The sequence below is a fragment of the Mesocricetus auratus genome, unplaced genomic scaffold (assembly GCF_017639785.1).
Source record: "Mesocricetus auratus isolate SY011 unplaced genomic scaffold, BCM_Maur_2.0 Super-Scaffold_100001, whole genome shotgun sequence".
Lineage (NCBI taxonomy): Eukaryota > Metazoa > Chordata > Mammalia > Rodentia > Cricetidae > Mesocricetus > Mesocricetus auratus.
The window spans coordinates 14,816,179-14,829,699 of record NW_024429187.1 but is presented as its reverse complement, the minus strand read 5'-3'; the positions used below and the strand labels follow the sequence as shown (position 1 = coordinate 14,829,699).

Sequence of the window (13,521 nt, the reverse complement as noted above, 5' to 3'; positions counted from 1 at the left end):
TGAGAGACAGAGACAGAAACAGACAGAGAGACAGAGAGAGAGACAGAGAGAGAGAGTCAGTGCTGCCGTCATAAAGGTCTAAGCATCTCTTATCTGAAACATTTGGGGCTGGAAACTTGCGTAGACCCTGAGTGAGGGTTGAACATCCCTAGTCTGAGAGCCCAGAGCACCAACAGACCTGAGATTCAGGTAGAGTCCAGGTTTCAGATCTTTAGACTGAGAATCATCAGTCTGTACCAGAAACTCCATGGGTACATTCTGAACAACAGACATTTACTTATTTACTTGTAGGCATTTGTTTATTTGCTCAAATGTGTCCCTGACTGGTTTGGAACTTTCCGTGTAGTCCAGGCTTACCTTGAACTTGCACTGATGTTCCCCCTGCCTGTTGCGTTACAGCTGTGCACCACACCCAGACGTGTCCTCCTCGCACTGCTGAGCGTGGCACTTCGGGGCTCTGGCTGGGGCCTCCTGCCATTTGCAGATTTCTTATTGAGTCCCCAGGAGAAGGGAAGAGTGCCTGGGAGCTGTCCGGGGCCTCATCTACAAGGACACCAGTCCCATGCGGGAGGGCTCCTCCTTCGAGATCTAATTATCTCCCCAAAGCCAGCTTGTAGTACTGTCCACAGTGGAGGCAGGAACTTGAGATAGGAATTTTGGGCAACAGCAGTCCAGTCATCGCTGTTTACTGCTGTCCCCCAGAGAACCACATAGACTCACAGCTGTGACATGGGAACTGTGTCTGCAGAAGTTTGAAATGGGAGCTCTGGCTCCTCCTTGAAGACAGGACTAGAGCCACAAGAGACTGATGCCCGGTCTTGTTGGTTGGCTTTAGAGGTGCGGAGCCTCCGCCGTGTGACGTGAGCACGGGCCAGGAGTCCAGGTGGAGGCTGCGGTATGACGTGTACCAGTACTTTCTCCCCGAGGGCGACCTCACCGAGGCCTCACTGCTCCAGCATCTGCAGAGGATGACCGAGGTGCCCCAGGTGAAGGCCAGTGCGGTCAAGGTGAGTCTGGTTCTCGCCCATGTGGCTGGGTTCGGGTGCTCTTAGGTGATGTTGTTAGCCTTTGAGACGGAGAAGCAACTCAGCTGCCTTGTGATGGACACCGTATCGGGACACCATCATTCCTGGTAGGAGGAGAAGTGGGTGATAATCTTCTGTACACTTCAGTAACTTAGATAAGAGCTTCTGGCAAGTGTAAAGGGAAAGGTCTGAAAACTGAGAAACCGCTGAAGGAGATATACATTGGCATTAATATTTTTTAACACATTTTTACTGATTCTTTGGGAATTTCATACGTGAATGCCGTGCATTTCAATCATATTCACTCCCAACTCCTCCCTCTAACTCCTCCCAGACTCCCCCCCAGCTCCCCCCATCTTGGTGTCTTTTTCTTTGTTTCTAATAACCCACGGAGTCCAGTTTGTGCAGCCTGTGCACTCATGGGTAGGAGCGGTCCGGTGGAGCATGGCCAGCCTATAATAAACACCCAGAGGCAGATATTGGGGTTAAGGCTGAAGATCAGATAAACAGAGCAGCTGAGCCACTAGCTCTCACCTCTACCTCAGACCATAATGGGTGATTCTGTCTCCACAATCCTCAGAGTGCAGTGCAGACTACACTGCTCTCCACCAAGCCTCGGACTGCAACCTCTGAGCTCCTGTCCTGTCTCCTCCTGAGCTCCTGTCTCCTCCTGAGCTCCTGTCTCCTCCTGAGCTCCTGTCTCCTCCTGCCTTGTATTCCTCTCACTGCCCAGCCATATCCCAAGTTCTGAGATCACCTTTGTGTGAGTTGTTTCTCTTTTAGACTGAATCAATCCGTGTAGCTCAGGCTGGCCTGGAACTCACAGAGATCCGCCTGCCTCTGCCTCCCGAGTCCTGGGATTAAAGGCATGTGCCACCACCGCTGGCTAGCTTTGTATTTTTATCTCCAGTTGCTTTATTAGATCGTAAACAATATATCACCACAAGGCGACACAGAACTGCCTGTAACCCCAGCTCCGGGGGGATCTGACACCCCCGTCTGCACTCCTTGGGTACCCCACTCACAAGTGTGCATTCACACGCACGAATGCACACACTCACATGCACTTAAAAATAAAATCTAGTAAAAAAGGAAACTGACTTTCCCTTCCCAGAAACCATCAGCTGTCAGTAGCTCCTGGGGACGCCACACTGGGGTGTGTGCTGGCTTGGTTTGTGCAGGTGACCACAGTGACCACAGTGACCACAGCTTCAAGAAGCTGTGAACACACCACTTGCTGTGTTTGGCTTTAGGTGGCTACCCTGACATCGGACGATAAAACAACTGTGTCCTTCTCTTCCCTCTGGGGACAAGGAGTCATTTATAACGTCATCGTTTGGGATCCGTCCCTCAATACTTCTGCTGCCTATGTTCCCGCGCACACGTATGCTTGCAGCTTCGAGTCAGCAGACGGTAACTGTGTCTCTCCTGGTGAGTACGAGGACTTAAACCTGGGCTGATTCTTCCTTGGGCTCCGAAGATCCATTTCCACTAGTGAAGACCTTAAGATTGTCCCCAAATGCCTTTCCTAGCTTTTATCTGCCAGTCACTGTTTATAAGACCCCCACATCAGGGCTGTGGCTCACTAGTTAAGAGCACTGTTCCTGCAGAGGGCCCAGGCCCAATGTAAGTCCAGCTTCAAGGGATCTGATGCCCTCTCCTGACCTCTGTGAGAACCAGGCATGTACATGGTGCGCAGATGCCCATGTAAGCAAGAGACTCAACACATAAAATATAGTAAATACGTCTGAAAGAAAATAGCTGCCATATTATTACTATACTCCATGCAAGGCAGCTGCATATATCAGCGCAAAACTCGAGCATGAGGCAACAGCAAACAAACGCAGAGCATTGACATTTTCTGGGGGTCAGTTTCCCCATCGTGTACGGTGTGTATGCATGCGTGTGTGTGTGTGTGTGTGTGTGTGTGTGTGTAGTGAGGGAGATAAGATGGATGGCTATGCTGTATTTATAATATACACACACATAAACACACAATTTTTTAACTTAAAAAATGTTTTACAAGCTGGCTGGTGGTGGCGCAAGCCTTTAATCTCACCACTCAGGATGCAGAGGCAGATGGATCTCTTGGGTTCGAGGAAGCGTTATCATAAAAGTCTTATTTAGCAGAAGTCAAACATAATGTTTATCATGGGTGCGTTTTCTTTGTTCTGTGCCTGGAGTCACAGCTGACACCATGCTCAGACTTGCTCTCTCGCTGAGGGTGGGTGTCACCCCCTGCTCCCCTTTCCCCTCCTCCCCAGGTGGCATTTATCACCACAGCAGGGTTAGATTCTTCAGGAAGTTTCCCCACCCCAGGTTAATCTAAATAATCTTTCCCTTATATCTGTGCTAGGACCCCCCCGTGTGTGTGTGTGTGTGTGTGTGTGTGTGTGTGTGTGTGTGTGTGAGTCTGTCTGTCTGTCTTGGGTGGTTTGAATGAGAATGGCCACCACAGGCTCATGCAATTTTTGTTTCCCAGTTGGTAGAAGAGCTGTTTTGGGAAGGATTAGGAGGTGAGACTTTATTGGAGGAGGTGTGTTATTGGGCATGGGCACTGAGGTTTCCAAAGCCCACACTGGGCCCCGCCCCAGTGTCCCTACCTCCCGACTTTTGGATAAGATGTACGCTCTCAGCCTCTGCTCCAGAGTCACGCCTGCCTGCTTCCTTGCTTCCGCCACGAGTCCCGCTCTGAAACCGTGAGCAAGCCCCTAATAGAATGCGTTACTTTGTAAGCTGCCTTGTTCATGGTGTCTTCTCCACAGTGATGGGACAGTAAGATAGTGTGCACACGTGTGTGTGCACATGCGTGTGCTTGTGGAGGCCGGAGGTTGGTGTTGAATGTCTCCTATGTCACTCTCATCTTTTGGGACAGTCTCTCACTGTACCCCGAGCTCTCTAGTTTGGTGAGGCTGGCCGGCCAGCACACCCCAGCACTGGGAGTCCTTCACTGCCACACCCAACTTTTTATGTGATTGTGGATCCGAACTCACGCCCTTGGGCTTGGGAGGCACTTTGCCAACTAAGTTGCCTTCCCAGCCCCCAGGGTTTTTTTTTTTTTTTTTTTTTTTTTTGGATTTTCGAGACAGGGTTTCTCTGTAGCTTTGGAGGCTGTCCTGGAACTAGCTCTTATAGACCAGGCTGGTCTCAAACTCACAAAGATCCGCCTGTCTCTGCCTCCCGAGTGCTGGGATTAAAGGCCTGCGCCACCAACGCCCGGCCCCCAGCCCCGAGGTTTTAATGTGAAGAATATCAAGACAGGACACTCTGCCAGCTTCATCATTTTGGTGACAGTCACCCGTGTCCTGAAGCAGAATATGCATTTTTTTTTCTTTTACTCAGTAGTTCCTGCAGTCTTGTTCTCAGAGAGGCAGAGCTGTTCTACTATAATTCAGACTCTGGTCTCACACTGTTCATCATTTGTTGCTTAAATGCGTGCCCTCATGCTCTCTCCACCGGCTGCTGTTAAGCAACTGATACATTTTAATTTGTGGCCAGCTTGTAACTTTTTCGGTGTGTATAGGTGTTTTGCATCTGCTCTTATTCAAGGATTATTTCCCTATGCTCATTTTGAAGGGTTTCCAAGGAAGGTGAATTTGGTGGGCTATCGTTTTTTTTGAAACAATAGAGTGATATATTTACTTTTATGTATGTAGATGCTTTGCTTACATGTGGTCTGTGCACTCTGTGAGTGTAGTGCCCATATAGGCCAGAAGAGGGCGTTGGACCCTGTGGTGCTGGAGTTACAGCGGGTTGTGAGCCACCCTGTGGGGTGCTGGGATTTGGATCAACGTCCTATACAGCTGACAAATGCTCTTACCCATTGAGTTATCTCTCCAGCCCCCCCTTTTGTTTTTGAGACAGGCCTCACTCTTTGTCTCAGGTTGGCTTGGAACTGACTATGTAGCACAGTTAGCCTTAAATGTGCAGTGATCCTCCCGTCTCAGCTTCCCAGGGCTGGGGTGACAGGCAGGCATCACCCCAGTGGGCTGAGTCAGGTTGTAGGTGAGATCTGTGTTTAGTTCACGTGTCTTACGAATTTTCTTACCCGAGTCACTTCACTCAGCATTCCCCCCCTGAAGTTTATTTGTTGAAGATACAGACGTGTTTTAGGCACACGTTCTGCCGCACCCTCCTCCTAAAGAAACACCGTGTGAGTCGGGAGCGTGCGTTGCCTGGTTCTCCTTGTTACAAAAAGCAGCCATTGGGAGTACTCGCCTTAGATGAACTCACTCAGGGAACAAGAGTATTTTAGGAGCAATGATCTTGTATAGAATGAATGATCCTCAAGGCAGTTCACCTTCCTTCCTTCCCTGCATGAAGATGCCCTTGCCCGCTAATTTTAATTATTTATGTATGCACTTTTAAGGAAGAGTATCTACCAAAGTGTTCTCCACTGCGTTTGCCCTGCTCGGGCTCTTCATTTGCTTCTTTGGACACAGATTCTGGAAAACAGGTACCTTTTCCCACATAGACCCTCACTCGTTCTGCCAGCCTGCTAGTCTGAGGCTAGCCTGGGCTACGTAAAGGAGCCCCTTCCCCCAAAGGACAGAGAAGCGTAGTAAATGAACCATGAAATTGGAAAATTGCCATTAAGCCATTGCAAGTGCAGCTGCAGCCTAGGGGTGTCCCATACTCCGCTTAATCACGAAACCACTCCCCTGACCTCTCACGAGTCCCTGCCCTCCAGACGTCAATTCTTCTGGGAATAGCCATGGCGCCTAGCTGCTTGGGCACAGACTTGTACTGTAGATGCCTCTGCTGTGTTGTGAAGGTGCCTGATGTGGACTTTTGCTTCCCATTTCCTGATGGTTTCCTCCCAGAGCTATTCTTCATCGGCTTCATCTTCCTGGGGTTCTTCTTTTACATCCTGATCACCAGACTGACGTCCCTTAAGTACGATGGTGAGTACACAGTTTAGCTGGGAGGGCGTGCAGGGGGAGCTGCTGGGCTCACACCCACCACGTCGCCGGCAGTTTCACCTGTGCCGGGAGTGCCGGGCACCAGGCATGAGATGATGGGCGGCCTGGGCCTGGAGCAGGCTTCACCGCAGTGCTGCGTTTTTCCGTGTGCAGCAGAGGTGAAGCCGGGCAAATCCCAACACTCAGGGAGCAGAGGCAGGCGGATCTCTGTGAGTTTGAGGCCAGCCTGGCCTATAAAGTGAGTTCTAGGATAGCCAGGGCTCCACAGAGAAACCCTGTCTCAGAAAAAAACAAAAAAACAAAAAGTAACAAAAATCAAACGAACAGCCGGGCATTGGTGGCGCATGCCTTTAATCCCAGCACTCGGGAGGCAGAGGCAGGCGGATCTCTGTAAGTTCGAGACCAGCCTGGACTACCAAGCGAGTTCCAGGACAGCCTCCAAAGCCACAGAGAAACCCTGTCTCGAAAAACCAAAAAATAAAAAATAAAAATCAAACAAACAAAACACAAGCTGGGGTGGCTCAGCAGGGAAGCTTTTGTCTGGCTGGTTAGATCCCAGTGCCACCAGAGCTGTGTGTGGTGTGTTCCTGTTACTCCAGTATGTGTGACAGGCAGAGGCAGAAGGGGCAGCATGTGTTTAAGGCCAGCCTGGGCTACAGAGTCGGGCAGTGCTCCAGAATAGCTCACACGCCTCACTGGGGGGAAAAATACCTCAAACACTCTTCTCCCCAGCTTCGTTTATTCCTTGAGACTGCGTCTGATGTAACTCAAGCTGGCCTAGAACTCACTCTGTAGCAGAGGATGACATGAGCTTCTGATCCTTCCAGATTGCCGTAGTGCTGGGGATGGAACCCATCCAGGGAAACACATCCTCAGCCTCCCCCGCCGACCCCCTCCGCCGCATCACATTCAAGACTGGTTGTCACCTTTGCTGTCTGACAAAACCGACCTGTCCCCAGCCCTGGGGTGACAGTGCCTTGAAGGAAATGCAGACTGAAGATGCGGTTGGCGCCTGCTGATCCGTCTTCCTGTGCCTTCTCCCTTGTGCAGTGCGCCTGGTCCTCACCGCGGTGGCTGGCAGCATCGGTGGCGTCCTCCTGATGGCCTCATGGTGGCGATTTGGGACCCTCATGCTCTGTATGCTGTGTGTTGGCCTTGTGCTGGGCTTCCTCGTCTCTTCTGGGACTTTCTTCACTCCTCTGGGTAGGAGATGCTGGCCCTCATGCTGGTGTGTGTGTGTGTGTGTGTGTGTGTGTAGTACATGTATACCCATGTATGTTCCAAGGCTTGAACTCAGATAATCAGACTTGATGTCAAGTGGCCTACCATTGAACCATCTTACCAGCCCCAATAGTTTTTTGTATTTTTTTTTCCAAAGACAGGGTTTCTTTATGTAACCCTGGCCGTCCTAGAACTCGCTCTTGTAGACTAGACTAACTTCGCTCAAACTCAGATCCACCTGCCTCTGCCTCCCGAGTACTGGGATTAAAGGCGTGTACCACCACCTCCTAGCTTCTGTTATAGATAAGGTAGGTAACGGGGCTCACAGGGCAGAACAGAGATTTTATTTTTAAATTTTACTTTAAATGTTGATGCAAGGTCTTCCTTGTAGCCCAGGCTGGCTTCAACTCACGGTAATCCTTTTGTTTCCTCTTCCTGACCCCTGAGACTACAGGTGTGAGCCGCCATGCAGCCAGTTACTTGAGAACAATTTAAGCCCTCAGAGTGTAACTTGAGTCATTGGGAGACGCCCAGTGTGTCTCTCGGATGAACAGGGCGCTGCTCTGACAGGCACTGAGCTTGGGACCTGGTGCTATGTCCAGTGTTCTCTTAGCCCTCTCTCCGTTCCCACCCTTTGCCATCTCTAGCCCCCAAGTGTTCCTCACTGAGGCCGATTCTCCAAGGTTCCTTCTAGGTTGAAGTTCCATCAGCTGCAAAAATCAGATTGGGGCTGGAGAGCCAGCTGGGCAGTTCTGACTGCTGTCTGTGGCGTCCCCCATTGCAGAAGATGATGAAAGCTTGGAGCTGGAGGGGAGACTAGGAGCTCCCCCCCCCCCAGTATACTCCAGTCTTCTTGCTATGGGAGTAGGAATCAGAGCCATGGGGCTGAGGACTTGGAGGGCAGGGACTATGGCAGCCTCTTCAGGTCATCCTCTGGGCCCCCTCACACCTTCTAGGGCACAGCTTCATAAAGAGATTATGTCAGCTGGGTGAGGCTGCACACACCTTAATCCCCGCACTGGGGAGACAGAGGCAGGAGGCAGATCTCTGAGTTGCAGGACAGCCAGGGCTACACAGAGAAACTCTGTCTACAAACAGACACACACAGGGTGTGTGTGGATTATATCGACCGTTAAAAGAAAACTGGAGAGTGTCAGATGCCAGCGCATTCCCTGGCTGTCGCTTTAAACCCTGTGTTTGTGGACAGACACCGAGACAGTGAGATTTAACTTGTGGATATCTTGTTTATTCTTGATTTCTCTGCTTTCCCAGGAAATCTAACAGTGTTTCGTGACGATGGAGTGTTCTGGGTGACGTTCTCCTGCATAGCCCTGCTCATCCTGGTCATCTTCATGGGCTGCCTAAGGATAGTGAGTGCCGCAGTGCAGCTGGGCCCCCCGTCACACCCTTCCAGCCTCCAGAGTCACTCATGGAATCCTTCAGGAGTTCCATTCACTAGGGAGGGGAAGGGAGGGGAGGGGAGGGCCTGTGGTTATCTGAGCTGAGGAAGTGCTGTGATTGTCCCCTGTGTTTGTCCTTGTTTTTCTTCAGGGTTGTTACCTGGGGGTCTCAAGTTAGGTTTGCTTTCTCTACCCTTTTGAGAATTAAAAGGCAGGAAAGAAGTCACAGTCATAGCGAGTCTTATTGAAAGTGAAAGAGCTTGCACACACAGACGCCACACCAGCATAGAGGGCACACACACACAGACACACACACACACACACACACACACACACACACACACACACACACACACACACACACACACACACTCCACAGACACCATAGCAATTTGGAGGGAAAACTGTTTCTGGTGGCCTGGGGTGGGCTCCCCTCCCTGATCTTGGACTGGCCAACTTAAACAAAGAAAGGGAGCTGGTAGCCTGTAGCGTCAGGCTAGCATGCTGTGGACCAGCCTGGACTGGCCAGTCGGAAGGGGTGGTCAGGGAACAGAAGCCCGCTGGCCTGTTTCATGCCAAGATGATGAAGAATCAGGCAGTGTGCCATCTTCTTCTGTCTGTGGCCCCTTTCCTTACTGCTCTGCCTGTCTGGGATCTGTGTGGCCCCTGTCTCTCTGAGTGTCAGAACCTCCCAACCACCTTCCCCTACTGCAGCAGCCCGGAGGCTTCAGCTGCCTCTGCAGAATGGCCCCTTTGATTAGACTTTTTTGTGGAAGCTCTTGGGGGAATTTTATTTTCTACAGTCCAGTTGTGCGTTGCTTAGTGGCAGGGCTGCATGCTGAGGACATTGTTAGGCAATTTTGCCATGGTTCAGACATGAACCTAGAGGGCCAGTCACCATGTAGCGGAATCGTACAGAATGGCGATTGGCTGTATCACTGCACAATGTTTAACTTTTTACCTAGCGCATGTCTGGTGCCCATAGACGCCAGAAGAGGCTGTCAGATCTTTAGTTCTGTCTGGGGGCCAGGTCCCCTGCAAGAGCAGCAAGTGCCCTTCTGAACCACTGAGCCAACCCTATTTTGCTAGCCCAAACAGTGTGGTAAGAATCCGCTATGGGGATGGATGGGAGGGTCCAGGAGGAGTTAGGGGACAGGAAAGAATATGATAAAAAATACACTGTATCTGGGCATCAAATGTGGTTTCTGCCTTGTGTTCCCACTAGCCCTTGTCATTGCTAAGACTTGGGTCCTTCCCATCACACCAGGCGGTGGTGAGGGCTGGGACTGGTCTTGCGATGTGTGTGACGCCTGTCCCTCTGCTCTCCCACAGCTGAACATCCTGGCGTGTGGAGTCGTGGGCTCCTACTCCGTGGTGCTGGCTGTTGACAGTTATGTCTTCACCAGCCTCTCCTACATCACTCTGAATGTCCTCAGGAGAGCGCTCAACACAGACTTCCGAGGGGCTTTCGTCGGAGTGCCTTTCCAGACTAAAGGTAAGACTCTGAGTCCAGAAATCAGAGTGATGTTCAGATAGGCGTGCCCACTAACCCACCCTACCGGGAGCATGTAGGCATCGCGAGGGGCCGAGAGGTGGAACATAATACAGATGCTGTGAGAGGGACTGCCAATTAGCAAAGATGTCTCCTTCAGGCATCTCAGCGGACTCGGTGGGCTTCCCTGTTCATCCTCAGGCCAGGAAGCTGCCCCCATGGGAGGGGCAGGTAAGGAATGAGAAAGGTACTCTAGTCTAATTCAGAATGTATTCCTTTGTCTCCTTACTTTAATGGAGATTCGGTTTATTTTCAGTTAGTGAGCATGTTGTTGCCTTAGTTAGAAGACTTTGTCCATTCCTGATTTTCTATCTTGTCTCTGAGACAGGGTCTCACTCTGTAGCCGAGGCTAGCCTCAAACTCAAGTGATTCTCCTGCCTCAAGTCTCCTAGAGATGACAGGGGTGAACCCCAATACACAGTGGCCTTTGGTAAGCTTTTGAAGAGAACAGGTGGTGCACTACACATTCACAGAGTTTTTCAAGCTTTGTTGATTTCAGAAAAGTTCAAAGACAGGTCAGAAAAGCATGTCTCAGAGCCGGGACTTAGAACGGCACAACTCTGGCCATCAAGTTTTCGGGGCAAATCTTTGCCTCTACTTAGTGATAATCCAGATCTTCCCTTTTGGGGGAGAGGTCAGACGTGGAGACCTTGTGTTCAGAGAATTTCCTCTCTGGGGTGAAGGTTCTTTACCCTTCTCTTCTGAGGTCTCCACCACAAGGTCGAGTCCACCAGAGTTGCCCTGGGGAGAAGCAGTGAGTTTTTTGAGTTGAATTATAGATCTTGGGGGAAGGGCGTGGTCCTCAAGAGTGTGGTTCGATCCCAAGGCGGCCACATTGGAAAGTGCACCCAGCACCAGCGACGGCATTCCCATTGCCACATTTTTGCTAGATGCTCAGTGGAATCTGGGGTGTCATCTCACGTCATCCCGTGTTCCCCGTGTGAGCAGTCTTCCCGCTGGGAGTGAACCAGTATGTGGAGGTGACTAGGGCAGCCATGCCCGTGGGTACCGCACACACATGTAGGGACGGAGCTCCAGGGGGAGACACAGCTGACTTTTTACCACCTGCGTCAACTTTCTGGATGCCTGTAGCAGAAGTCCTACTTGAGAAGCAAGTCTGTGGTATCTCCTCCCGGCTTGTGAGTGCGGAAATGCGTGTTTAGACACAAGTCCCACATGGAAAGGAAGGCATGGATTTAGCCTGTGAAGGGTGGTGCTGCTGCACATTTAATGTTGGCCAGTTCAGAGCCAGGTGCGGTACACAGCTGCACTCCCAGCATTTAGGAGCTGAGGCAGGAGGATTGCCATGAATTTGAGGCTAGCATAGGCTCACATTGAGTTCTAATTCAGGCTACAGAATTAAGACTCCATCTTAAAAAAGGAAAAAGGAATTAAAAGGGTGAGGGAGGAGAACGAGAAAGGGAACGAGGAAAGGAGGCAGGGAAGAGAAGAATTTGGGGCTGGGGAGGTGGCCCGGTGGGTACCAAGTGCTTGCTGCACATGTTGAGCGCCTGAGCTCGGATCCCTGGAACCCACATAAAAAGCCAAGCAGGAGCGTGTGCATCTGTGACTCCAGTGGGTGGGGCTTGTTCAGTCAGATCAGGTGTAATGGGAGAGGCTGTCCAAACAGGTATTGGGCAATAAAGACACCTACCACCCGCTCGGGCTTGAACACACGTGAATCTGCGTATACCATTTTAAGACAGGGTTTCATTGTGTAACCCTGGCCGTCCTGGAATTCACTCTGTAGATCAGGCTGGCCTCAGACTCACAGAGATCCCCCTGCCTCTGCCTCCAGAGCTCTGGAATTAAAAGGCGTGTGCTACTACTGCCTGACTACAATTTTTTTTTTCTCAAGTACAATTAAAAAAAATATCTGGACTTGGTGGCTTATGTCTATAATCTTGGATTTCAGGGGGATTGCCAAAGTTTAAGTATGGTCTGAGCTGTAGATTGAGACATTGTATCCAAAACAAAACAAGGCACCACACAAAACCCCTGAGTACAAGGCCCTTCTTTCCCTCAGACTTCCTCGTCCTGGCCATGTGGGGGATGCTGGCTGTCAGTGGAATTACCCTGCAGATTCGAAGAGAAAGGGGACAGCCGCCTTTCCCGCCCCATCCCTACAAGCTGTGGAAGCAAGAGAGAGAAAGAAGAGTGACGAACATTCTGGACCCCAGCCACCATATCCCTCCCCTGAGAGAGAGGCTGTTTGGCCGATTGACTCAGATCGGAGCGCTCTTTCAGAAGGAACAGCCGGCTGGAGAGCGGACGCCCCTGCTTCTGTAGAAGGCCGAGGGCGTGGTCAGTGTGCCTCACCCTGGCGTTCTCATCTAGACTGCCCAGCCGTCCCAGGTCCAGAGTGGGATCAGCTGTGGTCAGCGATAGGGTGACGCCCTGCCGATGTGAGGAGGATCCGAGGTGACAGAAAAATCACCCGACGGCTGGTTGTAGATGCTTTGCTTCACTATCCAGTCTGTAGAAGTTTCCTTTGTTTATAAATACGATTGATGTGTTTTATACAATACACAATAAAAGTGTCAGTTCTCCTTAAACCCTGGTATTTTTTCTTACACGTCCTTGGACAGTTTTGACTGAGTCTGAACCTCTGGAGGGGGAGGCTGGCAGAGGGAACTTGCTTTGTGTGTATAGGGTTAGGGATTTGATTCCTTGCCCTTGAATGTTAAGATTAAGAGGAAAGTAACTCTTCCTTTTCATTAAAGCAGTCTGAGTACTTGCCTGCATCTCATATTTTAAATCAGAACCCTTCATTTCTTTCAATATTTAAACAATTTATTTAAAAAAAATCCTAAAATAAGTTAACATATAAATCCCATGTTGCTTTGCTTCTTAGGCGTAAAGTGGTGATTTAAATAAATTATTTCTGTAATTGAAATAGCTCAGTCTATTAAAGATAATAGAACTCTGATATGGGTAAGTTCTAGCCGAAATGGTGACCTGTTTTCTTTCATCCGTTCGTTTGGGCAGTGTCCCTGCTGACCTTTCTCTTGAGTTGCATTAGGTGGTGAGTGGACTGTTTTATCAGGACAGGTCACTAGGGACATGAAACCTTTGTTCTTCATGAAGCAGCTGTTAGCGCCCTGTGGAGTTGTTCCCAGTGACTGCTGTGTGTTACCAAGCCCCAGAGCTCTGAAGGTCAGGGGGAACCAACTAGAATGGAGCTGCTCCTGAAGGCCGCCTGGGTTCTGTAAGGTGGGCCGCTCACCCCCTTTACGCCCTGGGCTGCACACCTCCCGCTCAGAGCCCCAGGTGAGCTGGCTTCTGTGAGTGACGGTGCAGCTGGTTGTGGCTGTTGTATGCTCATTACTGAGCTGCCTCCCTGATTGTGTTTTTTAATCTTCAGCTATTGAAATTTCAGTTTGGGTTTTAAAAATGTTTTG

The 13,521-nt window shown here is 50.4% G+C and overlaps 1 protein-coding gene across 2 annotated transcripts in view; it reads left to right on the top strand.

Annotated features, from left to right (window-relative positions):
* The window catches only part of Tm7sf3 (transmembrane 7 superfamily member 3), a 36,251-nt gene that overhangs the window by 16,474 nt on the left and 6,256 nt on the right, over positions 1–13,521 (top strand). Inside the window, exons 5-12 of one of the 2 annotated variants that reach the window (XM_040743616.1) lie at positions 836–1,007; positions 2,279–2,456; positions 5,395–5,481; positions 5,849–5,929; positions 6,998–7,150; positions 8,441–8,538; positions 9,901–10,063; positions 12,147–12,675. In XM_040743616.1, the coding sequence (XP_040599550.1) occupies positions 836–1,007; positions 2,279–2,456; positions 5,395–5,481; positions 5,849–5,929; positions 6,998–7,150; positions 8,441–8,538; positions 9,901–10,063; positions 12,147–12,409 (1,195 nt within the window). In that variant the 3' untranslated portion in view covers positions 12,410–12,675. Of the gene's footprint in view, positions 1–835; positions 1,008–2,278; positions 2,457–5,394; positions 5,482–5,848; positions 5,930–6,997; positions 7,151–8,440; positions 8,539–9,900; positions 10,064–12,146; positions 12,676–13,521 lie in introns of those variants that run through there. The other variant, XM_040743617.1, reaches the window with a different exon arrangement.